Source organism: Bufo bufo, chromosome 2, assembly GCF_905171765.1.
Source record: "Bufo bufo chromosome 2, aBufBuf1.1, whole genome shotgun sequence".
NCBI lineage: Eukaryota > Metazoa > Chordata > Amphibia > Anura > Bufonidae > Bufo > Bufo bufo.
In genome coordinates, this window is record NC_053390.1 from 736,875,560 (window position 1) to 736,902,067 (window position 26,508).

Sequence of the window (26,508 nt, forward strand, 5' to 3'; positions counted from 1 at the left end):
TTTTCATTATTTGCAGCTGTGGTTCTCCTTCTCTTCTGATAACCGCTGAAGTGGTTCTGCACTCTGCCTCATTTACCTGTATCACCCCATTTCAAATAGCATCCTACTTTGTGCCCTCTGCATGCCAGATGGTACATGTGAGGAGCATCTTACCGGCCAAAGAGGAGAGCCCATCAGAGAAACAAGAAACTACATGCTGATAGACCATTAATAGCGATGTGGATCCCCTGTCCCGTCTTGCCTTGTAATTTTGGTGTGAGATACAAAGGGGCACATTTTAGAAGCTGGTCTTAATAAACCCCTAAGCTGGCGGTGGTTTCACCAAAGTTATGAAGAGGCATCGGCCTCTCCATAGCTTCGGCGGATCCTCTGCCAGTTGTAAATGTAAGACAGCTTCCTTTCTGTCTTACATTTACATATTTTTCTACGTCTGAAACAGGCGTAGAAAATGGTAAATGAGATTGGCCTGTTGGCCCTTCCCCTCCCACGCCAGGCCCACAATTTTTAGATGAAGTCGCATATTGCAGCACAACTAACCATTACACAGGCGCGGACTGACCACTCGGGCATGGACCGAGGGCCCGCAGCCACTAGGGGGCCCGCTCACTCCTGCAGCCAGAGGTCGCAATAACTTTTACTCAGTGGCGTACTAAGGGGGGTGCCGGCTCTCACGGGGGTGCCAGAAGCAATGAGTGATTCCATACATACATATGGAAGCGCCCATTGCTGGAGCGCAGGGAGCTGGGTACTGTCACTCACCGTTCAGCTCCCCGCACTCCTCCCGTCCTTCAGGCCGGCAGCGCTTCGAATGGTAGAGCAGGAAGACTTCTCCCTGCTCCACCATTCAGCCTGCAGGCACGGATCACGCTGCTGGCCTGTGTGGGCGGAGCCTGCAGCCCAGGAGTCTGCATACGCTCCGCCCACACAGTGCTGCTAATGTGAAGGGGACACAATTGGCATTTCTACTATGGAGGGGGCACAGAGGGCATTACTACTCTGAAGGGTGCACAGAGGGCAATACTACTATGGAGGGCGCACAGAGGGCATTACTACTCTGAAGGGTGCACAGAGGGCAATACTACTATGAAGGGGGCACAGAGGGCATTATAAGGCTACTTTCACACCTGCGTTAGGTGCGGATCCGTCTGGTATCTGCACAGACGGATCCGCACCTATAATGCAAACGCTTAGATCCGTTCAGAACAGATCCGTTTACATTACCATGAACAAAAAAAAGAGAGAAAAGCTAGTGACCCTGCTCCTCCCTCCTCCTGTCACCCCACTAGTGACCCTGCTCCTCCCTCCTCCTGTCACCCCACTAGTGACCCTGCTTCCCCTCCTCCTGTCACCCCACTAGTGACCCTGCTTCCCCTCCTCCTGTCACCCCACTAGTGACCCTGCTCCCCCTCCTCTTGTCACCCCACTAGTGACCCTCTTCCCCTTTACTAGTGACCCCGTCTGTTCCTGTACAGAGAGGAGCCTGGCTGGAGTGTGGTTGGTGAGGCCTAGCTGTGTGTCTGTTCCTGTGTGTGTGTGTCTGTCCCTGTGTGTGTGTGTCTGTCCCTGTGTGTGTGTGTCTGTCCCTGTGTGTGTGTGTCTGTCCCTGTGTGTGTGTCTGTCCCTGTGTGTGTGTCTGTCCCTGTGTGTGTGTGTGTGTGTGTGTGTGTGTGTCCCTCCCTGTGTCTGTCACCATCACCATGCCCACAGTGTTTCTATGTCTTGATGCAGCTGCATCAGGACGTTCTGTGCGGGGCAAGATGAAGATGGAAGAGGAGGCAGCGCCGCCAGCATGGAGTCCGTGGGAGAGGCACAGGGAGGCACACTAAGAATGTGGGTAACACTACCACATTATCAGGACTAGTATTATCTGTATTTTTACATAGGACTGCAGGTAACACTACCACATTATCAGCACTAGTGTTATCTGTGGTTTTACATAGGACTGCAGGGGACATCTACTATATTATCTGTACTCAAAGAGTTATCGCTGTATAGTGGGGCCCACTTAGACTTTATCGCCCGAGGGCCCACATGAGCCTGGAGCGGGCGCGGCGCGATATGTGGGTGGGGCTGTGTGTGTCTTGAGGGTGGGCGGGGACACAGGGGCCCCATAATCTCCTATTACCTGGGGGCCCCAAGAGTTGTCAGTCCGCCCCTGCCATTACACCGCAATCTGCCCCTGAAATACGCCTAATATAGGCTTATTTCAGCCTAATAAATGACCCCCAACGTGGATATACTGAGCCTGTTTTACTGTAAGTGATATAGGTGTTAGTGGAGCTGCTGGGAGAAGCGTGCGCTCCATTTACTGTTTCATGTTCTGCAAAATGGATCCTTAATTGCTTCAGCAACATAAAACTTTGGTGTAATGCAAATTAAATCGTCTAGTTCTGCACATCTAATTAACTGTTGTCTTTGTTCTTTAGTTTAGTCACTTGCGGAAATATTGTATAAAAGATACCCTGGTTAACTTTGGCAATGACAATAATTACTCTTATAATTGCTATTGGCGTAAAGAGCGAGATGATCTGCATGTTAATTATTTGCAGGTAACCCATGATGGCTATGTTTTGTCTAATAGGTTCTGTTACAAGGCCAGTCGTGAGAGGTGTGAGAGCCGCCTGTGCTGCTCTAGAGGTTATATAGACAGGGATTTTAATATTAAAGGGGTTTTCTGAGACTTTTCTACTGGTGACCTGTCCTCTGGTATCTGATCGGTGGGGGTCTGACACCTGGGACCTACGCTGATCAGCTGTTTGAGAAGGCAGCGACGCTCGGAGTAGCACTGCAAACTTCTAGGCCGACAACACAACAACACGTTTATTGGTCACGTGGCCTAGGCGCAGCTCAGCCCCATTGAAGTGAATGGTGCTGAATGCAATACCAAGCACAGCCACTAGACAAAATACGGCCCTTTGTGAGCACGGAGAAGGGCGCGGCTCTCACAGGAGCACCGATGCCTATCCAGAGAATAGGTCATGCGTATTTAAATCTCGGAAAACCCTATTAATGTTATTCTTCTTTTATATTTCTGTTTTTTTATACCATAAACTTGAATTTTATACTATAGAATGAAGAAGCTATGTTCTATATCTCGTGTAATAAATAGGAACAGGGCACTCAAAAGAAACCGCGACCATGTGGTTTGAGCAAATCTGAGCTTTTATTTAATGCTAAAACAGATAAATCAACAATTTATTATACTGATATAACGCCAAAAAATAATCGGTCCAATGGTTATGAGCAGCCTAAGAAATGTCACTGAGTATCGATAAAATATATTCCCAGACCCAGTACCAATAATCGACCACTAATTGACCAGAGGTGGACTATTGATCGACGAAAGCCTCTGGGAATTTTCATCAGAAGGCCAGGATCCATTGGCCCAAGCAGTGACGCTAAATCCATTCACAGAGCCGTCTTCAACCTCCCGATCAAACAGTGCTGCACTAACAAAGGCATATCCAGGGAGTGAGAACACCTCAAGGTCTTGATGAAAACGTCGGTCGATTATAAGGTAAAGAAATCTCTTACTTGCAAGTAATTTAGTAGCGGGACGCCGCTACCCACTCTGCTCCGGCGGGACGCCGCTGTTACCAGGTGTGGGACATTTGGTCTTGGTCTCGATAATAAGTGGAATATATTTTATCGATACTCAGTGACATTTCTTAGGCTGCTCATAACCATTGGACCGATTATTTTTTGGCGTTATATCGAAGACTATCGAATATTTTGCTTCTTACAATATCGAATATCTAGTCCGTTTTTTATCCTACATCCAACTAGCTTGTATTCAGCTACCACCACTACATGGAATATTGCTATTGATCTTCTATTGTTGTGGACTGAACACCCAATTGCATATTGTTAATAGACAACATAAGGTGGATTGGTGCCTAATTTAGTTTTATGATAACAGTATAATAAATTGTTGATTTATCTGTTTTAGCATTAAATAAAAGCTCAGATTTGCTCAAACCACATGGTCGCGGTTTCTTTTGAGTGCCCTGTTCCTATTTATTACACGTTTTTCTATTGTATTGAGTGAGTGGTCTCAATTTACAGGTGAACCTGTTTGTGTCCATTTCTCCTAGTGCGACATCTTACCTATTGTTTATGTTCTATATCTCCATTCAGGTTATTTTTGGTGAATATCAATTTATGTGACCTTGTCTTTTTCATAACATAGGTAATCAGTATCTGATCGGTGGAGGTTCAACACCTGGGACCCCCACCGATCAGCTATTTGAGAAGGCACTGATGCTCGCAGTAGCGTTGCAGCCTTCTTGCAGCTTTGTCTAGGCCGTGCGATGTCACGTTCATCGGTCACAGGGCCTAGGTGCAGCTCAGCCCCATTTAAGTGAATGGTGCTGAGCACGACACCGAGCACAACCACTTTACGATGTACGGCACTGTGCTTGGTGAGCACTGTGAGTGCCAATGCCTTCTCAAAGCAGCTGATCAGCGGGGGTCTCGGGTGTCGGACCCCAACCGATCAGATACTGATGACATATCCAGAAGATACTATAGGTCAGGCATGCTCAACCTGCGGCCCTCCAGCTGTTGCAAAACTACAACTCCCAGCATGCCTGAACAGCCTACAGCTATCAGCCTACAGCAGGGCATTGTGGAAGTTGTAGTTTTAAAACAGCTGGAGGGCCGCAGGTTGAGCATGCCTGCTATAGGTCATCAGTAGATAAGTCTTGCTACTTAGAAACTATCAACATCTGCTGTTTACAGACCTCTGCTATGACATGTGGGTCTCCCTGATTCAGCATTTTTATAATTTTTTTGTACTATTTTTTTGGTAGTGATGAAAGCAACGCACAATATGGATGAGATTTATGGCACAAAAGGCAAGAGAGAATGAAGGGTGTGGCATTTTACAATTTTATTGCCCTCTTTTTCCATGGTTTGAAAAACTGTCTTGAAAAAGAGGGAGTAGATAAGTGGAGTTGTAAAATGCAGCAAATCTTATTAATGTTTCGCACCTGTTTTTGGCACAAGTTAGTACTGATGGTGTAAGGAAGAGAAATTTGTCTGACAGACCTAGGAAATTGTGCCAGATCTACAGTATTCGGCGACGTATGTCATTTTGACTCCGAGTTACCAGGAGGCGGTCCTATCAGTGATTGACAGCTATCTGTGTATACACAGTCATAGAGGGCAGGCTGTCAGTCACTGATTGAAGTCCAGGAGGAGGTCCTATCAGTGATTGCCAGCTATGTGAGTATACACAGTCATAGAGGGCAGGCTGTCAGTCACTGATTGAAGTCCAGGAGGCGGTCCTATCAGTGATTGACAGCTATCTGTGTATACACAGTCATAGAGGGCAGGCTGTCAGTCACTGATTGAAGTCCAGGAGGCGGTCCTATGAGTGATTGACAGCTGTGTATACACAGTCATAGAGGGCAGGCTGTCAGTCACTGATTGAAGTCCAGGAGGCGGTCCTATCAGTGATTGACAGCTATCTGTGTATACACAGTCATAGAGGGCAGGCTGTCAGTCACTGATTGAAGTCCAGGAGGAGGTCCTATCAGTGATTGCCAGCTATGTGAGTATACACAGTCATAGAGGGCAGGCTGTCAGTCACTGATTGAAGTCCAGGAGGCGGTCCTATGAGTGATTGACAGCTATCTGTGTATACACAGTCATAGAGGGCAGGCTGTCAGTCACTGATTGAAGTCCAGGAGGCGGTCCTATGAGTGATTGACAGCTGTGTATACACAGTCATAGAGGGCAGGCTGTCAGTCACTGATTGAAGTCCAGGAGGCGGTCCTATCAGTGATTGACAGCTATCTGTGTATACACAGTCATAGAGGGCAGGCTGTCAGTCACTGATTGAAGTCCAGGAGGAGGTCCTATCAGTGATTGCCAGCTATGTGAGTATACACAGTCATAGAGGGCAGGCTGTCAGTCACTGATTGAAGTCCAGGAGGCGGTCCTATCAGTGATTGACAGCTATCTGTGTATACACAGTCATAGAGGGCAGGCTGTCAGTCACTGATTGAAGTCCAGGAGGCGGTCCTATGAGTGATTGACAGCTGTGTATACACAGTCATAGAGGGCAGGCTGTCAGTCACTGATTGAAGTCCAGGAGGCGGTCCTATCAGTGATTGACAGCTATCTGTGTATACACAGTCATAGAGGGCAGGCTGTCAGTCACTGATTGAAGTCCAGGAGGCGGTCCTATGAGTGATTGACAGCTGTGTATACACAGTCAGAGAGGGCAGGCTGTCAGTCACTGATTGAAGTCCAGGAGGCGGTCCTATCAGTGATTGCCAGCTATGTGAGTATACACAGTCATAGAGGGCAGGCTGTCAGTCACTGATTGAAGTCCAGGAGGAGGTCCTATCAGTGATTGCCAGCTATGTGAGTATACACAGTCATGGAGGGCAGGCTGTCAGTCACTGATTGAAGTCCAGGGGGCGGTCCTATCAGTGATTGACAGCTCTCTGTGTATACACAGACATAGAGGGCAGGCTGTCAGTCACTGATAGGACCGACTCCTGGACTTCAGAGCCCAGAATGAGCAGAAATTTACATGAATAAAATACAAGTTTTACAGAATCTTTTCCCATTAATCTATATATCAATCTGCTCAGCTCTTCCTGCTCTATAACATGCTGCCTGCAGATTGTACTGCATTTTCATGGTGACAGGTTCCCTTTTGTAGACTACAGAACCAATACTACATTAATACTTTGTGTTTGACTTCTTATATTAAATACCAATATCAAATACATTAAAACTATTCATGTTATTAGTAGATGAGGGTTAACTGGTTGCACTAAATGCGGTAATACAGGGAGTAATGCTGTGTACTGAGCTCTGCATTAGTGAAGTGGACGGCCCTAATATAAATGTAATACTTGTGAACATCATAGAGCAGAAGCGTAAGAATGGATTTTTTGAGCATTACACGTGGTCCATGCCTTATATCGCCAGACCTCCAAATGCAATTTATGCTTATGAAAAATTTTGCTGGTAGAAATATGAAAGACAAATCTTGAGTCAATGTACAGCATATTGTACAAAGAAATCCCAGTGCGAAGGAAAGCAATTACTTCTTTACGTCAGAACTGACAGATTTACATACAAATGTTCTTACATGTAACGACGACTGTCAGATGAATATATGCGCAAAGCCGCCTATATAAGCTGTATATATGACTGGGGGTCTATGTATGAGGAGCCCTTTGGGTGTGAACATGAATAAGGGTATTTTTAAAGGACAATTACAGTCATTAATATGACTGTATTAACCCCTTAATACCACATGTCTCTTGGATGTTAGAGACCAAGCATTTCTTTTAATTTGTCGCATTTAATTAGCCATAACATTTTATTATTTTTCCATTGATATACCTGTATAAGGGCAGCTGTTTTTTTTTTTTTTTGGTGAGATGAGTTATATTTTTTAATGGTACAATTTTGAGCTACATGTAATTTATTGATTAACATGAATTTTTTTTAGTGGAATGTAAAAAGAAAAAACACACAAGTTTGCCAGTATTCAGTGTTTTTGTTTTTTTCTTCACTGTTTATGGTAATTTAAAAATAAAAAGTAAACTTTATTAGTTTGTTATGAATGCAGCAATTTTTTGACGTGTTAGGGCTCTTTCACACTTGCATTGTTGTGTTCCGGCATAGAGTTCCGTCGTCGGGGCTCTATGCCGGAAGAATCCTGATCAGGATTATCCCCATGCATTCTTAATGGAGAGAAATCCGTTCAGGATGCATCAGGATGTCTTCAGTTCCGGAACGGAATGTTTTTTGGCCGGAGAAAATACCGCAGCATGCTGCGCTTTTTGCTCCGGTCAAAAATCCTGAACACTTGCCGCAAGGCCGGATCCGGAATTAATGCCCATTGAAAGGCATTAATCCGGATCCGGCCTTAAGCTAAACGTCGTTTCGGCGCATTACCGGATCCCACGTTTAGCTTTTTCTGAATGGTTACCATGGCTCCCGGGACGCTAAAGTCCTGTTTGCCATGGTAAAGTGTAGTGGGGAGCGGGGAGCAGTATACTTACCGCCCGTGCGGCTCCCGGGGCGCTTCAGAGTGACGTCAGGGCGCCCCACGCGCATGGATGACGTGTTGCATGGATCACGTCATCCATGCGCATGGGGCGCCCTGACGTCATTCTGGAGCGCCTTGGGAGCCGCACGGACGGTAAGTATACTGCTCCCCCGCTCCCCACTACTACTATGGCAACCAGGACTTTAATAGCGTCCTGACTGCCATAGTAACACCGAACGCATTTTGAAGACGGATCTGTCTTCAAATGCTTTCAGTTCACTTGCGGTGTTACGGATCCGGCGGGCACCTCCGGCAAATGGAGTACACGACGGATCCGGACAACGCAAGTGTGAAAGAGGCCTTAGTACTTTTGCATAACAAAATAGTTTTTTAAAATCTTTTTTTGTCACAGGTCACAGGTTGTTTTTATTGGTAGTATTTTGGGGTACATATATATTTTATTGATTACATTTTTAGAATGTTTTTTTTCTTTTCTTCATTTTTTTCCCCAGGTAATAAAAATAATGTTAACTTTATTCTTTGGGTCATGATTATTGTGAAAGCACACAATATGTTTTTTTTAGTTTTTAATGGTAAACTTTTTTTTAATTTTTATTAAGCTGCATGCACACGTCCATGGAACACGGACAGTGAGATACCGGCCTGGATTCCTGCTGAGTGCAGGAGTGCACGGCGTCATTGGTTGCTATGACGCCGTGTGCTTTGTGCCACCGCTGCTGTACAGTACAGCGGCGGCATCAAGCCAGGAATCCAGGCCGGTATCTCACGGTCCGTGTTCCACGGACGTGTGCATGAGGCTTTAAATAGTGAAAATATAAACTTTTTAAATTTTTTGGGGGGAACTTTTATTTTTTATACAAAACTTTATTAATCTGGAAGCAACATAAGCAGCAATTGTTAGATTGCTTCTACAATTCTTTGAAATACATAGGCCCAAACTTACTAATGTGCCTGTGCCAAAAATCTGTCTAAAAGTGCCACAAATTGATGCAATTTTGGCACAACTAGAGTTTCTACACTTTTTCCACATGGTTTTGCGAAAAAGAGGCAGAGGTTTGTGACAAAGGGGGTGGGGTTTAACCGCTTGCCACACACGTAACGCCGACAGGCGTCCGGGCGGCAGCGCTCTCAGCGTCATCTCGTGAGACCTGGGATTTCCTGTGAACGCGCAGTTCACAAGTTGATCTACAGCCTGCCAGCGCTGATCATTCGCTGGCAGGCTGTAGATGTTAAAAAAAATCGCGTCAGAAAGGTATATTAGACGCTGTTTTGATAACAGCGTCTAATATACCTGCTACCTGGTCCTCTGGTGGTCCCTTTTGCTTGGATCGACCACCAGAGGACACAGGCAGCTCTGTAAGTAGCACCAATAACCACTACACTACACCCCCCCCGTCACTTATTAACCCCTGATCACCCCATATAGACTCCCTGATCACCCCCCTGTCATTGATCACCCCCCTGTAAGGCTCCATTGAGACGTCCGTATGTGTTTTGCAGATCCGCAAAACACGAACACAACAAAACACGGACACCGACAATGTGCTTTCCGCATTTTGCGAATCCGCACATTGCCAGAACTATATAGAAAATGCCTTTTCTTGCGGACAAGAATAGAACATGTTCTATATTTTTGCGGAACGGAAGTGCAGACCCGGAAGTGCAAATCCGCAATTCCGGATCCGAGAGGGACAAAGTCTGTCCCCATAGAAATGAATGGGTCCGCAATTCCGTTCCACAAAATTATCACCTTATCACCGCCAGTTAGTTAGCTACTTGTTAGGTAGTTAGCCCCCAGCCCACCGCAACGCAGTCACTGATTAGTCGATGATTAGCGTCATCGCTGTCGCTAATCAGCACTAGTACAATATAGTATCTGTAAGTGATCAAGACTGATCGCAATCAGATCTATATCAGTACATTAGGGTCACCTTAGGCTCTACAAAAAACGCAGTGTTCGCCCGATCAGACCTGATCTTGTGCGCACACTTGCGTTCAGTCCGCCCCACCGCAGTGACAGAAATAATTTTTTTCTGATCACTGCAAAAACAACGTAAAATCGCTGCGGCGCTATAAAGATCACTTTTGAGCTTTTTGGATCTTTATTAGCGGTCGCAGCTCTTTTTTTTTTGCACATTTTTTGGCAGAGATTTTTTCATCCACATTGATCAATGCGAATGAAGAAATCTGTGCCGTTCATTTTTTCTTTCAGCCCAGAGGCTGAACGGAAAAAAAAATCTCATTACCCGTATGCTCAATATAAGGCCTCATGCACACGACCGTGCCGTTTTTTGCGGTCCGCAAAAAACGGAAGGCGCCCGTGTTGCCTTCCGCAATTTGCGGAACGGAACGGGCGCCGGCAATATAAATGCCTAGGACATGTTATATTTTTTTAGCGGGGCCTCGGAACGGAGCTACGGATGTGGACAGCACACGGAGTGCTGTCCGCATCTTTTGCGGCCCCATTGAAATTAATGGGTCCGCATCCGAGCCGCCAAAACGGCGGCTCGGATGCGGACCCAAACAACGGTCGTGTGAATGAGGCCTAAGGAGAATAGCAGAAACTCCTAATGCTGGCCATACATGTAATGATTGCGGAGACCCTCAAATGCCAGGGCAGTACAAACACCCCACAAATTACCCCATTTTGGAAAGAAGACACCCCAAGGTATTCGCTGAGGGGCATATTGAGTCCATGAAAGACTGAACTTTTTGTCACAAGTTAGCGGAAAGGGAGACTTTGTGAGAAAAAAATAAATAAATCAATTTCCGCTAACTTGTGCCAAAAAAAAAACTTCTATGAACTCGTCATGCCCCTCACGGAATACCTTGGGGTGTCTTATTTCCAAAATGGGGTCACTTGTGAGGTATTTATACTGCCCTGGCATTTTAGGGGCCCTAAAGCGTGAGAAGTAGTTTGGAATCCAAATACGTAAAAATGCCCTGTAAAGTCTAAAGTTACTCATTGGAATTTGGGCCCCTTTGCGCACCTAGGCTGCAAAAAAGTGTCACACATGTGGTATCGCCGTACTCAGAAGAAGTAGGGCAATGTGTTTTGGGGTGTATTTTTACATATACCCATACTGTGTGTGAGAAATATCTCTGTAAATGACAACTTTTCAATTTTTTTTTATACAAAGTTGTCAATTTACAGAGATATTTCTCTCACCCAGCATGGGTATATGTAAAAATACACCCCAAAACACATTGCCCTACTTCTTCTGAGTACGGCGATACCACATGTGTGAAACTTTTTTGCAGCCTAGGTGCGTAAAGGGGCCGAAAGTCCAACGAGTACCTTTAGGCTTTACAGGGTTGCTCACAATTTAGCCTTGCCGAAAATGCCAGAACAGTAAACACACCCCACAAATGACCCCATTTCGGAAAGTAGACACCCTAAGGTATTCACCGAGGTGCATAGTGAGCCCGTTTCGAGATTTATTTATTTTTGCCAGAAGTTAGCAGAAATGGAAACTTTATTATTATTTTTTTTTCCTCAGAAAGTGTCATTTTCCGCTAACTTGTAAGAAAAAAATTAAATCATACATGAACTCACCATGCCCCTCCGCGAATACTTTGGGGTGTCTTCTTTCTAAAATGGGGTCATTTGGGGGGTATTTATACTATCCTGGCATTCTAGCACCTCAAGAAACATGACAGGTGCTCAGAAAGTCAGAGCTGCTTCAAAATGCGGAAATTCACATTTTTGTACCATAGTTTGTAAACGCTATAACTTTTGCTCAAACCAATAAATATACACTTATTGGATTTTTTTTTATCAAAGACATGTAGCATAATAAATTCTGACACAAACTTGTATAGAAATGTAATTATATTTGAACAATTTTACCACAAAAAGTTAAAAATACACTTTTTTTGAGAAAATTGCGGTCTATTTTGATTAATATCAGAAAAACAAAAAATCTCAGCAGCAATCAAATACCACCAAAAGAAAGCTGTATTTGTGAGAAGAAAAGGAGATAAAATTCATTTGGGTGCCAAGTTGCATGACCGAGCAATAAACCGTTAAAGTTGTGAAGTGCCGATTTGTAAAAAAGGGCCTGGCCACTAGTGGGGTATAAACCTGTGGTCCTTAAGTTGTTAAGATGCTCCATTTTGCATTCCCCACGATGTGTTTCAAAGTAAGGAAGCCAACCAATAGTTTGTGTAGAATCAGAGTAGTTTACCCTTGCATCACATTTATCATCCATCCTGAGCCCCTTTGATAAATCTAGTGCAGGTCTAAGTCTGTTCAAGTGAATACTACAGATCCATCCCATAGAAGTGAATGGGGACGCCATACTTGTAATCACACCGCTCACTACTGCAATTGCTGCGGTAAACAGGTAAACAGGGCAGAGAAGGCAGCGCTTGTATGAGCATTGCCTTCTCTTAAAACATTAATCAGCAGGGGTGTCAAGTGTCGGGCCCCCGCTGATCTGATATTGATGACCTATCCTGAGGAGAGGTCATCAATAGTAAAAAGAGAAAGACCCCTTTTAATAGGTTTTGCTAATTATACATATTTTATTCTCCATTTCACAACTAAAGTGACCATACACATTAGATAAATGTCAGCCAAACGTGTTGATTTTTATGAGACTAGTGAACCACCTAATGTACATGGGGAAAGAATATTATCTGTCTGTCACGTACGGGTGGAGTGTGTGCCGCCCTGAGCTCCACGCTCACCTCTGTCCCTGCCTACTTGCACGGTCTGCCCTAGGCGACGGTGTACAACTTGATGGGGGTCCCTAATTTCAGCACGTGCAGGGCCTTAAAGGTAAGAATACATTAAAGGAGAAAACCACAAACAAAGTGACAGGCAGGCACTGAGGGGTTAATCAAATATCAAAGTCAATACGAGTCGAGGTCAGGAACCAGGAGGAACAACAATACAAAAGGGAAAAGCAAGATCAAGTCAAACTCATGCCAGGGTCAAAGCCAAGAGATCACGTGAAATGCAGGAGGTAGCAAGAGCGAGGTCAAAATATGGAGCCGGGGTTAAAACACAACAAACACTAACAGACAATATGCTGGTGAATGAAATAAGACCAATCAATCACAGGCAACCTGTGGCCAGCAGGCTGCCTGTTTAAATAGCCTTGGCTGGTGAGTCACATGACGTGGCCAGCGTCACATGACTCACAGTACACAGCCCAACACAGCTGAGCACCGATCATCATTATCGGCGCACAGCTCCTCTGCTGCTCGCCTGCTGCCATGGAGACGAGGACGCAGGCTGCGTTCTTGACCCTCTCCTTGCGCAGGGCGTCGGCGGCGCTGCAAAGGAAGCACGCATCGCTGACCCCTCGTTACACTACTTATCTATCTAATATCTATCTCTATTATCCATCTGTCTATCTACAGTATGTCTATAAATCTAGGGCAACTTAATGAGATATGACAATGGGGAAAATGAGCCAAGCAGAACAAGCGCATATATGATAAATCAAAAGGGAACTTTAAAGGGTTTTTCCAAAGCTTTATAACTGACGACCTATCCCCTAGATAGGTCATCAGTATATGATTGGTGGGGTTCCAACACTCGGGACTACGATCAGCTATTCGAGAAGGCAGTGATGCTCTCAGTAGCGCCGTGGCTTTCTCTTAGCTTTTCCTAGGCCACGTAACAACATGTTTATCGGTCACATGGCCTATGTGCATCTAAGCTCCATAGAAGTGAGTGGAGCTAAGTGCAATACCGAGAACAGCCACTATATAATGTACAGCGCTGTAGTTGGTAAGGTGCGAGAAGCCAACAACACTCACAGGAGCGCCAGTGCCTTCTCAAACAGCTGTTTGGCGGGGGTCCCAAGTGTTCGGATACTGATGACCTATCCAGAGGATAGTTATAAAATATTGAAAAACCATTTAAATTGTAATAGACAAACTGGAGAACTAGGTGTTTCAAGTTCGGATACTAGGGACTTCAAACAAATGACACCAAAGGCCATGATCACTCCCCTAAGTGGAGATTATTGACTCTTGGGTATATCGGCTGTGAGCACATCTAGTAATTGAGACTACTATGTACTTCATACATAAATTGAACAACATCTAAAGGAAATTTACCTGAAGTGGTTGTTCAAGACCCTTGAGAGCCTTTGACATCACCTTTATTTAGACACAGATGGCATCTATATGATATTGTCAGCAGGAGGTGACCGAAGTACAAGGAGTCATCGAAGGAGCACTTAAGAACCAGTGTCTGGGTCTTTGAGGCTAGGTTTACTTAGGATGTGACCTTGATAATGGAGATATTATATTTGAGCTTTTCTGTTCTTTCTCACGCAGAGTATTATTATTGGTCTTTTGTATTTAAAAAATCGCATTTACTTTTTTTTTTTAAATATACTGTTTATTAAAGGGTTTCTGTCACCCCACAAAACTCTTTTTTTTTTTTTTGGATAGTTAGATTCCTTATAGGGCGATATAGGAGAATATAATAGTCTTACTTACTTTCATGCGGCCGATTCTTTATAAAACGAAGTTTTATAATATGTAAATGAGGGCTCTACCAGCAAGTAGGGCGTCTACTTGCTGGTAGCCGCAGCAGCAATCCGCCCCCTCGCCGTGTTGATTGACAGGGCCAGCCCGGATCTCCTCCTCCTGCCGGTCCTGTCAGTAATTCAAAAATCGCGCGCCTCCGGTCATTCGGCGCAGGCGCTCTGAGATGAGGAGGCTCGTCTCCTCAGTGCGCCTGCGCCGATGACATCACCGAAAGAGAAGACGTCATCGGCGCAGGCGCACTGAGGGAGTGCTGAGGAGACGAGCCTCCTCATCTCAGAGCGCCTGCGCCGAATGACCAGAGGCGCGCGATTTTTGAATTACTGACAGGGCCGGCCGGAGGAGGAGATCCCGGCTGGCCCTGTCAATCAACACGGCGAGGGGGCGGATTGCTGCTGCGGCTACCAGCAAGTAGACTCCCTACTTGCTGGTAGAGCCCTCATTTACATATTATAAAACTTCGTTTTATAAAGAATCGGCCGCATGAAAGTAAGTAAGACTATTATATTCTCCTATATCGCCCTATAATGAATCTAACTATCCAAAAAAAAAAATATGAGTTTTGTGGGGTGACAGAAACCCTTTAAGTTAAAAGAACTCAATTAAGGTTTCTTGAAGAAAACTGTTAAGATGTGGTGCATTTAGTAGATTTTCTTGCTGTTAATACATGTCATTGTTAATTATGCAAAACAATAAGAGCATAAGCAATTACCTTTACATCGCAGTGAAAGCTCGTGCTTCTTGTCTTGTAATGAGGGAATAGAACCATGCAGTCTCTTTTTTCCCTGATGCTTTCGTACCGTTTTTGTTACCATGTTTGTTCTGTTTTTGCAGAGAGCCGAATGATTCTTGATGCCTTTGCCCAGCAGTGTAGCAGAGTACTGAGCCTGTTGAACTGTGGGGGGAAACTTTTGGACTCGAAGCCTTCCCAGTCTCTGGTGTCATGTGTGAAACAGGAAAATAACGGTTACAGTGAGAGGTCAGAGCAATGCCAGTTTAGTAAAGCCTTTCACAGCCAGTCGACAGACAAACCAGATGTAGAAATGCAGTACATTCAAAAAAAGCAACAGACCTCAGCATTTTTGAGGGTCTTCACAGATTCACTTCAAAACTACCTATTGGCTGGCAGCTTTCCTGCTCGTAATACCTCATCTTCAAGTGATTATGGTCACTTGACAGACATGGATGTTCTTTCGTCTTCTCCAGTGCACACAATGAGTGGATGGGCATCTCCTGCAACCTCTGAATCACATGGCCACCCATCTTCCTCAACACTTCCAGAAGAGGAAGAAGATGATGAAGAAGAAGGTTACTGTCCAAGGTGTCAGGAGCTAGAACAAGAAGTTATCTGTTTACAGCAAGAGAATGAGGAGCTAAGAAGGAAATTAGAAAGTATACCAGGTATTCTACAACTTTCATTGTATGTTTGTTATTATGATGTTATCCTTCAGGGTAGAAGTGTTGTCCAGTATTAAGGTATTGCTCGAAGTCATCTAATGTCACATAAGAGTCTGATGATAGCTTGTTGTGTCCTAGAGTACATTCATTAAAAAATATCCCTCATAAATGCATTTAAGGTGTTCTCCATGACATGAACATTGATTGTCTATCCTTAGGCCTATCAGAATAGTACTGCAGTTCAGTTTTGTTCAAGTAAACCCCGGTTTTATTCAAGTGAAATTTAGTTATTTAATTGGATGTTACTACTCATTTGAAAACTCCACACTAGTTATTTGGATGCACTCAAATACTTGAACTTTTACTCAAAAAAGTTCTTTGGTCACCAAAGTCCTAATTGAGCATTTGGCCTTCTATTTGTACTATCATTCTCAAATATCCATGAATTATACATGTTGTTTTATAAAGGAATATTTATTTATGGATATGGTTCAGTTTGACAGGGAGGTCATTGGTGACAGATTCCCTTTAAGCAGTGATCTATGGCTAGGACCCTCATGTATTGAAGAAAGGGAGGTCCCGTTTTGGCAATGCAGGTCTCAAAGAGTTCAATGGAAGGGTGCCACTGTTTACCCCCTCTGTTGAAGTCTGGAGGAGTTAGGCTACTTTCACACTAGCGTTCGGGGCTCCGCTTGTGAGTTCCGTTTGAAAGCTCTCACAAGCGGCCCCGAACGGATCCGTCCAGCCCTAATGCATTCTGAGTGGATGCGGATCCGCTCAGAATGCATCAGTTTGGCACCGTTTGTCCTCCGCTCCGCTCAGCAGGCGGACACCTGAACGCAGCTTGCAGCGTTCGGGTGTCCGCCTGGCCGTGCGGAGGCAAACGGATCCGTCCAGACTTACAATGTAAGTCAATGGGGACGGATCCGTTTGAAGTTGACACAATATGGCTCAATTTTCAAACGGATCCGTCCCCCATTGACTTTCAATGTAAAGTCAAAACGGATCCGTTTGCATTATCATGAACAAAAAAAAATGTTTTTTGTTCATGGTAATGCAAACGGATCCGTTCTGAACGGATCTAAGCGTTTGCATTATAGGTGCGGATCCGTCTGTGCAGATACCAGACGGATCCGCACCTAACGCAGGTGTGAAAGTAGCCTTACAGTTACACGCATTGAACTTTATGGCGACTGCCGTGGACTTGTTTCTGGAGTTGATTGCTATGCTAAAAATGCTTAAAGGAGTTTTTTTTTAGAGGATCATTTTCCTTAAATGAGGGGTTGAAATGAGTAAAAAATAATTTAAAAAGTAATCATTATTTACAACACCGATCTCCCACTGCTGCTGTTCCAACACTGCTCTGGTCCTGCTCTTTGGCACCTCCTGGTCTTGGACTCGGCACCCAGGAAATGACTTGTTATTATTAGGGTCATACGTAGCTGTGACCGGTGATTGACTGCATAGGCAGCCTAAGCCATTTCCTGTGTGTGGAGTCTGAGACCAGAAAGTGGAGAGGAGCGAGAGGACCTAAGCATCATCAGAATGACAGAGACGGGCAAGTGTTGATGGTTTGCTCAGTCTGCCCTCGTTTTAGGAAAATGATTTTCCCAGAAACCCTTTTAAGATGGAAATTACCCTAATCGTTATTTCAGAATTCTCAGAATAAAATAAGTAACAATTCTGGAGGAGATTGATCAACACTGGTGCAATGGGAAACTGGCTTAGTTGCCCCTAGCAACCAATCAGATTGATCCTTTCATTTTCCAAAGGAGCTCTGAAAAATGAAAGGTGGAGTCTGATTGGTTGCTATGGGCGACTAAGCCACTTCTACTGTACACCAGTTTGATAAATCTCCCCCTCTGTCTTTTTAACACAGAATTCTAAGAAAGGATTTCAGCATCTCTCTTTACTGGTGGAGATTACATGCAGTCATCGTGCGGCTTAGTATTTCGGCCTGTCGTCACTGGATTCTACTATAATATCCCTAATCTGTTATTTAGTGTGTGGTTATTCTCCTGTCACCTATGGATTTTCATTGTGTGTCTTCTCTCAGATGGTCATGAACTTGATGAGCAGATTATTCCAGATTTTATATTGAACTCTGATAGCACTGCAATGCTCTATTGATCGTCACATGCATAAAGCACAGTTTTGTCATGTCACCAGGGAAAAGTGGGGAACAACAGCGGACGTCTGTAATTTCAGCAAATAACAGTATAACCTTACATTTTCATGATCTTTGATCTGGGTTGTGTTCCATATGGCAGATTTCAACCCACTTCCTTCCATTTCAACTGCCGTACAGAGCAAGATATCTTTAAAAAGATTGTAAGGAATAGGTTAGTATTATTTTGAACTTAAGAAAAAGGTAATGGGATAAATCTCTTACAGACCAGGACGGTTTTGGTTTTTCTTCCCTGCCTTCCAAGAGACATCACTTTAAAAAAAAAATTCCATTCACCTAGCCAAATGAGGGCTTATTTTTTTGTGTGACAAGTTGTATTTTTTAATGACACCATTTAATTTACCAATGGAAAATGGTGGGTGAATTTGAAAAAAATCCACAATTCCACTAAGCTGGAAAGAAATTCCAAATAAGGTGGAATTGGAAAAAAAATACAATTCCGCCACAGTTTTATGGGTTTTGTTTCTACAGCGTTCACCCTGCAGTAATACTGACTTGTGCTCTTCATTCTCCAGGTCAGTACGATTACGGCGATACCACATATGTATAGTTTTTCTTGCGTTTTCCTACTGAAAAAAATAAAAACTTTTTGAAAAATTATGACTTTTTGATCACTTTTTATTTAATTTTTTTGGGAGGTAAAGTGATGAAAAAATGATGAATTGGCCATTCTTATTTTTTCGTTACGCCATTCACCGTATGGGATACTTTTTTATATATTTTAATAGTACGGGAGTTTTCACACAAAGCAATGCCCATGATGTTGAATTTTTTATTAAGTATTTTTATTTAGATTTTGGGTAAAGAGGGATAATTTGAATTTTGATTAAAAAAAAAACATTTTTTTATATATTTAAGTGGACCACAATATGCAATCATCAGATTGCAATTTGTATAGGGTAATAGAATTTTCTCCATAATCCTATACAGAAATAGCTATATTACATTTCAGTGCTGCCATCTGCTGGCCTGAATTGTAATATACAAGTAATGAGTCTAGAAGCCTATTACAGGCTCAGGCTCATTACTGCAGTGGAACGCCTTCCCCGTTCCCCACAGGGGGGAGGCATTCCTGCTCGTGACGCTCGGGCTTCCGGGTTTCCAGCTTCTCAAATGCCGTGGTTACATTAGCCGCGGGTGTCTGCTGTACGAAACAGCAGGTACTCCGCTTCGGAGAGGATGCCATTTTTGAAGACCCGACATCCTGTACATGTATAACTGATGTTGTGAAGGAGTTTAAAAAAATAAAAACCTTTATAAAAAAAAAATGTTTTCTTTGAATTACCATATTCTGACACCCATAGCTTCTTGTTTCAGGGCAAGCTGTTGTTTTAATTGATACCATTTTAAAGGGAACATGCAACTTTTTGATCACTTTTTATTACTTTTTTTGGGGGAGACAAACTGACCAAAAATTACAAATCACACATTTTTGTTTTATTTCCATTACACCCACATTTTAATACGGTAGTTTGGACATTTTTGGATGCAGCAATTATTTTATTATTTATATTTTATTATATCAAAAATTGAGAAAGGGGGTGATTTGAATCTTTAATATTTTTTTCTTTTTTTTTTTTTACTTTATTATTTATTTATTTTTTCTGTCACTTTTAGTCGCCTTAGGGGACTTGAATATGTGATCCTCTGATTGGTTGCACCATAGATTGCAATAGAATCCTATTAAAGTCAGAATTTTTACTGGCTGCCTGTCAAGCTGTTCCTATAGCACCAGGCATCTTATTATGACAGGCCTGGGAGCCTTCACAAGACCCTAGGCTGTCATAGTAACTAACCGGAGCTCTGCGATTTCACCGCGGGAGCTCCGATCGGAGGACAGAGGGAGTTCTGTCGCCATCTGAGGGGTTAAATACCAGTCATTGGGAACATGTTTAATTAACTTGTCCCTTTGTGACGGATCCACTTTAATTGGAAGACCATTGTAATGCAGAGGAATGGACAAAGTCTGTATTGTTAAAATATTCATGGAGGATATGAAATAATTTGAGAATATCATTGTATGAAAGTTTAGTACTTTTTTGACTTTCATACAATTGCATTTTATGAATTATTGACACTGTTTGCAAATCTCATGGCGGCCTTAGAAGAAACTTCCACTTGTCGTGCAACCATGGAAATATGTCACTAAGGTCAGATTTAAGAGTGACTTTATCTTCATGCTCAATCTCAAAACATTAACCATCTGGAATAGATATAATTAAGGTTCTAACGACCTCATTAGCATTTCATTTGAAAATGAGAAAAAAATGAAATGCTGACTTTTAACAGGAATTTAATTTGTATGAGATAGCGTCCTTTACTTTAAGGGATGCGGAAAAGTTTGAATTTTTATTAAGTGCACTTACGGCCTCACCAGACTCTACAATGTTCCAGAAGAAGAGTGACATTTTATCTCAGAAATTCATAATTTATAATGTTTGTTGGTTTAGATAGCAGCTCATGACTTTAGCTGGTATACTTGTGACTTCTTTGTCTTTTACAGTGCCCTGCCAGACAGTGTTAGACTACTTGAAGACTGTTCTTCATCATCACAATCAGTTGGTTATACCACAACCCGTAGAGCAGCCTTCTGAGGTAATGTGCCTAAAAATGACTATTTAGGATGTAATTAAAGTGGAACTGAGAATTCTGTTTTTGACTAGCACACAAAATCTTATTTACCGGGGGTCATATGAAGTGGAGACTTAAGGGGCATCTCTCAGCAGAGTTGTAACTATGAAACTGGTTGAACTGAAGGCATTTGTGTTGGTCCCATGTTCATATGTGCCTGCATTACCGAGAAAAATGCACTTTTAATATATGCAAATGAGCCTCTAGGAGCAACGAGGGAAACTGGTAATTTTACTTGCCAGTAGAAACAATTTTTGGCTAACTTTAGGTATTGATTTATTAAATTGTCATGTATGGTGGCAAGTTACCGTATGTCTTTAATGGCAAATTACAAGTGATACGAACAGAAAATGCACCACACTGCAACTTTGATGTGCAAACCCAATGTTACAGATGTGTTCAGATTAAAATCTCCTTTTCACCAAAGCCTTGTGTGGCACCACTGAAGGTTAGAAATCCTGATCATTCCTAACACTGACCTACCTGTAATTATACAGTCAGGTCCATAAATATTGGGACATCAAGACAATTCTAACATTTTTGGCTTTATACACCATCACAATGGATTTGAAATGAAACAAACAAGATGTGCTTTAACTGCAGACTGTCAGCTTTAATTTGAGGGTATTTACATCAAAATCAGGTGAACGGTGTAGGAATTACAACAGTTTGCATATGTGCCTCCCACTTGTTAAGGAACCAAAAGTAATGGGACAGAATAATAATCATAAATCAAACTTTCACTTTTTAATACTTGGTTGCAAATCCTTTGCAGTCAATTACAGCCTGAAGTCTGGTACACATAGACATCACCAGACGCTGGGTTTCATCCCTTGTGATGCTCTGCTAGGCCTCTACTGCAACTGTCTTCAGTTCCTGCTTGTTCTTGGGGCATTTTCCCTTCAGTTTTGTCTTCAGCAAGTGAAATGCATGCTCAATCGGATTCAGGTCAGGTAATTTCCCTTAAAAAAATCTTTGGTTGCTTTTGCAGTATGCTTTCGGTCATTGTCCATCTGCACTGTGAAGCGCAGTCCAATGAGTTCTGAAGCATTTGGCTGAATATGAGCAGATAATATTGCCCGAAACACTTCAGAATTCATCCTGCTGCTTTTATCAACAGTCACATCCATCAATAAATACAAGAGAACCAGTTCCATTGGCAGCCATACATGCCCACGCCATGACACTACCACCACCATGCTTCACTGATGAGGTGGTATGCTTAGGATCATGAGCAGTTCCTTTCCTTCTCCATACTCTTCCCATCACTCTGGTACAAGTTGATCTTGGTCTCATCTGTCCATAGGATGTTGTTCCAGAACTGTGAAGGCTGTTTTAGATGTTGTTTGGCAAACTCTAATCTGGCCTTACTGTTTTTGAGGCTCACCAATGGTTTACATCTTGTGGTGAACCCTCTATATTCACTCTGGTGAAGTCTTCTCTTGATTGTTGACTTTGACACACATACACCCACCTCCTGGAGAGTGTTCTTGACCTGGCCAAATGTTGTAAAGGGTGTTTTCTTCACCAGGGAAAGAATTCTTCGGTCATCCACCACAGTTGTTTTCCGTGGTCTTCCGGGCTTTTGGTGTTGCTGAGCTCACCGATGCGTTCCTTCTTTTTAAGAATGTTCCAAACAGTTGTTTGGCCACGCCTAATGTTTTTGCTATCTCTCTGATGGGCTTGTTTTGTTTTTTTCAGCCTAATGGTGGCTTGCTTCACTAATAGTGACAGCTCTTTGGATCTCATCTTGAGAGTTGACAGCAACAGATTCCAAATGCAAATAGCACACCTGAAATGAACTCTGGACCTTTTATCTGCTCATTGTAATTTGGCTAATGAGGGAATAACACACACCTGGCCATGGAACAGCTGAGAAGCCAATTGTCCCATTATTTTTGGTTCCTTAACAAGTGGGAGGCACATATGCAAACTATTGTAATTCCTACACCGTTCACCTGATTTGGATCTAAATATCCTCACATTAAAGCTGACAGTCTGCAGTTAAAGCACATTTTGTTTGTGGTGGTGTATAGAGGCAAAAATGTTAGAATTGTGTCAATGTCCCAATATTTATGGACCTGACTAAGTCTTACTCCACCAGTCTTCATCTTCCGCTTCTTTGGATTGTTCCTAAAATATGATAATGAAATTATTTGTTCACAGCAATGATGTGCATTTATATAAGCAAGTTGTCTCCACAATTCCCAGAAGTCTCGGAAAGTTATTGAAGGTGGAGGGCACTGTAGCCTCCTGCAAAGTATCCAACTCTCACGTCACTTTGATGGAAGGCGTCTTGATATGTTAATTGAAGATCACATCTTATCTTTTGCATAGCTTTTATGCCTACCCACACTTTTTCTCCAGTCCCATAGGACTTCACACATATCACGAGTCGGTATTTATCTTAAGTTACTGTTGACTTCACTTCTTTAGAAACATAATAGAAATGTGTGTACAAGATTAACCACAATTACCCCACAATAAGAACTGCATTGTATATTAAATCAGCTGCATATTACACTAAATAACAAAGCTGGTGACAGATTTATAAAATGTACTCCTTTAGTTTTATGTCCTGATTGGGTAGAAATGTATTAGTTGAGGCGATTCCTTCATTTATATATAGTCATAGTCCCATGTAAGCGGAAAATCACTGAAGAGCACCTAAGGGTGACAATCATAAAACAGGCCTAAAGGGATTTCCTGGAGTTTTTGATGGGCTATCCTCAGGATTAGGGATGAGTGAACTTGTGTTTTCAAGTCCGGGTTCTGTTGGAATTCCTTTATGGATTCCGTTATCATGGAATATAACGGAATTCTATGATAGAATGCACCGCGGAAGTCTTTAAGAGGAATTCTGTTTTGATTCTTCATGATAGAAGGATCGAACTCGAACTTGAATAGGATAGGTCATTGGTGTCTGATTGTAGGTGTCCACCATCGCTGATGAGTAGTTTAAAGTGGCCACGGTGCCCTCATCACAGCATAGCAAGCAAGAGTGCCACACATTGTATTTCGGATTTATTTGGTATTGCAGCCCAGGCCTCTTCACATGAATGGAACTGAGCTGAACATAGGCCATAGGACCAATTATCACTGGTCTAATACTTGTATAAAGCAAAAATCTGGCAGCACTACATCCAACTTGAACAAAAAAAAGGGTGCACGCCCGAAGGGACTAGACTATTGCCCAATGCACAAAGAAGCAAAAAGGCAGCACTCCAAAATCAGTAAAAAATTATTAAAATGCTTTTATTCGCCCATGTGGATACACAACGTCGCTTATCCACATGGGTGAATAAAAGCATTTTATTCATTTTTTACTGATTTTGGAGTGCTGCCTTTTTGCTACTTGGCCGTGTTGCTCACTTCTTGAGACAGCTGATTAGTGGGGGTGCTGAGAGTCAGACCCCTATCAATCAGATACTGATGATCTATAGCAGGGGTGGGGAACCTTTTTGCTGCCGAGGGCCATTTGGATATTTGTAACATCGTTCGGGGGCCATACAAAATTCTCAACTTAAAAATTTGACGGCTATATTTGGTCAAACATATAACCGACTTAGGGGAAAGTTACAGAAATTGTGCTTCAATTTAAAAAATCTAGAGCGCTGTATTTTTACAGCACAAAATGGCGCCTGCACTATATATTACAAATAGCACAGGCACCATTTTGACCACAAATAGCAGTCTAAGTTGAGAATGTTATCTATTTAGTTCTTTTTTTTTTTGCAAATATTTTTTATTGGTGTCACCAACATACAAAATTTACAATACTTTTGGTTACATGAGCAAAGAGGCAATACACATTTTTATAATTTTATACAAGAAGACCCAAAAAACTTGAGGACACGACCATACACAATGAGCCAGATCTGCTTTAACCACCCCACATTTCGGGCAGGCAGTAAGAAAATCTGTCTTATTTGGCTTTTTAGGAAAGGTGAAAGCATAAATGGCTGAATGCATTAAACGCAAGTGAGATTCCCTCCACACCTCACAAGGCACCGCCTTGCACACTCTGAGCCAACCCTGAAGAATTTTTTCAGGTGCGACTGCAACGTTTAGCGTCTTTTCCCATTTTTTAAAGAGAAACTGGGCTGAGGCTTTATTACCTGATTCCCTTAACACTTTATATATATAAGATATAGAGAGCCTGGACTTTTCCGCTCCCAGGGAGAAAATCAAGGAGGCCCCTGTGCATTCACTTGCTACATCTCTTAATCTATCCCTACAGAAAAAATACACCTGCTGGAAGGCTAACATATGATGTTTATCTAGACTATATTTTTGGCAGAGTTCTGGAAAAGTGAGATATCTTTTTTCTGTAACTTGTAGAAGGTCAAGTAATGTTTTAATGCCCCTAGATCTCCAGACCTGGAACATCTTATTCGCCACTCCTTGCGGAAATTCGGGATGCTGCCAAATACCCATTACTCTGGAGGCCAAATAAGGTTTTTTGGCTAGTTTGAGGACCTCCTTCCATGCCACCATTGTATCACGAATTATCAATGAGTGTTTCAGAAGCTGGGGTAGAGCCCGTCTCCTAGAGTGCAGTAGATTCACTAATGGCCAAGGGTGAGACAACTGTGTTTCCAGGCCATAATTGGAGAAATGGCTAGTCTCGTGCACCCAATCTAAACCATGCCTAATAAGGCATGCCAGGTTATACAATCTAACGTTTGGTACATTAAGGCCACCCAACTCTCTAGGTAACATCAACTTGGCTAAGGCTATACGGGGTCTCTTACCTGCCCATAAGAACCTAGTGATCACTGAATGAAGGTCACGCACATCAGAGTGTTTCAAAAGTACTGGTATCGTTTGTAGAGGATAGAGTAATCTAGGAAAACATATCATTTTCAGTAAATGACTCCTACCGGACAAATACAAGGGAAGGCTCTGCCACCTGCTGAGATCAGATTTAATTTTTTTAAACAAGGGGAGATAATTTAGGTTGTAAAGGGAAGAAGGAGACCTTCCTATTTTTATGCCTAGATAGGTGATTTGGGAATCACTAACCCAAATACCCTCGCATATACTGGGAAATCTACCTCCAGCCATCACTGGTTTTAGCGGCATCAGAACACATTTATCACGGTTTATTTTAAACCCTGACACTGGCTCAAAGGAGTCAAGGAGACGGATAACATTTTCCATGTCCTCCAAAGGGTTGGCCATGAACAGAAGAACATCATCGGCGAAAAGTGACGTGAATAATTCCTTCTGCCCTACCTTGATCCCTCTAAAGACCTCTCCCCCTTCTAACATACGAGCTAAAGGTTCTAAAGTGAGATTAAATAATAGCGGGGAAAGCGGACACCCCTGACGTGTCCCCCTGCACAACGGGAATGAAGGTGACAAAAAACCTGGAATAGCTATCCTCGCCCTAGGGGAAGTATAAAGCGCTGAAATAAAAGTTCTTACTGGGCCACCACAACCCATCCTATCTAGTATCTCATCCATCCAATCCCACCTGACACTATCGAATGCCTTCTCCGCATCAATCGCCAGGAGCGACGGACACGGAGAAGGACAAGTGTTCCACTGGACCACATCCAGCACCGCCAGTACCTTTCTGATGTTGGAAACAGCCGCTCTGCCCTTGACAAAGCCAGATTGGGACGGAGACACCAACCCCGGCATAAATGAAGAGAGTCTGTCCGCTATAATTCTTGCCACCAATTTCAAGTCCACATTAATTAAAGATATTGGACGGTATGATGAGGGATCCGTC

At 43.0% G+C, this 26,508-nt stretch overlaps 1 protein-coding gene across 1 annotated transcript in view; it reads left to right on the forward strand.

Moving 5' to 3' along the window:
* Positions 1-26,508, forward strand: part of BEND4 (BEN domain containing 4) — a 140,131-nt gene that overhangs the window by 69,310 nt on the left and 44,313 nt on the right. The window contains exons 2-3 of the mRNA XM_040418925.1: positions 15,386-15,952; positions 20,641-20,732. Of these exons, the coding sequence (XP_040274859.1) occupies positions 15,386-15,952; positions 20,641-20,732 (659 nt within the window). The remainder of the gene's footprint in view (positions 1-15,385; positions 15,953-20,640; positions 20,733-26,508) is intronic.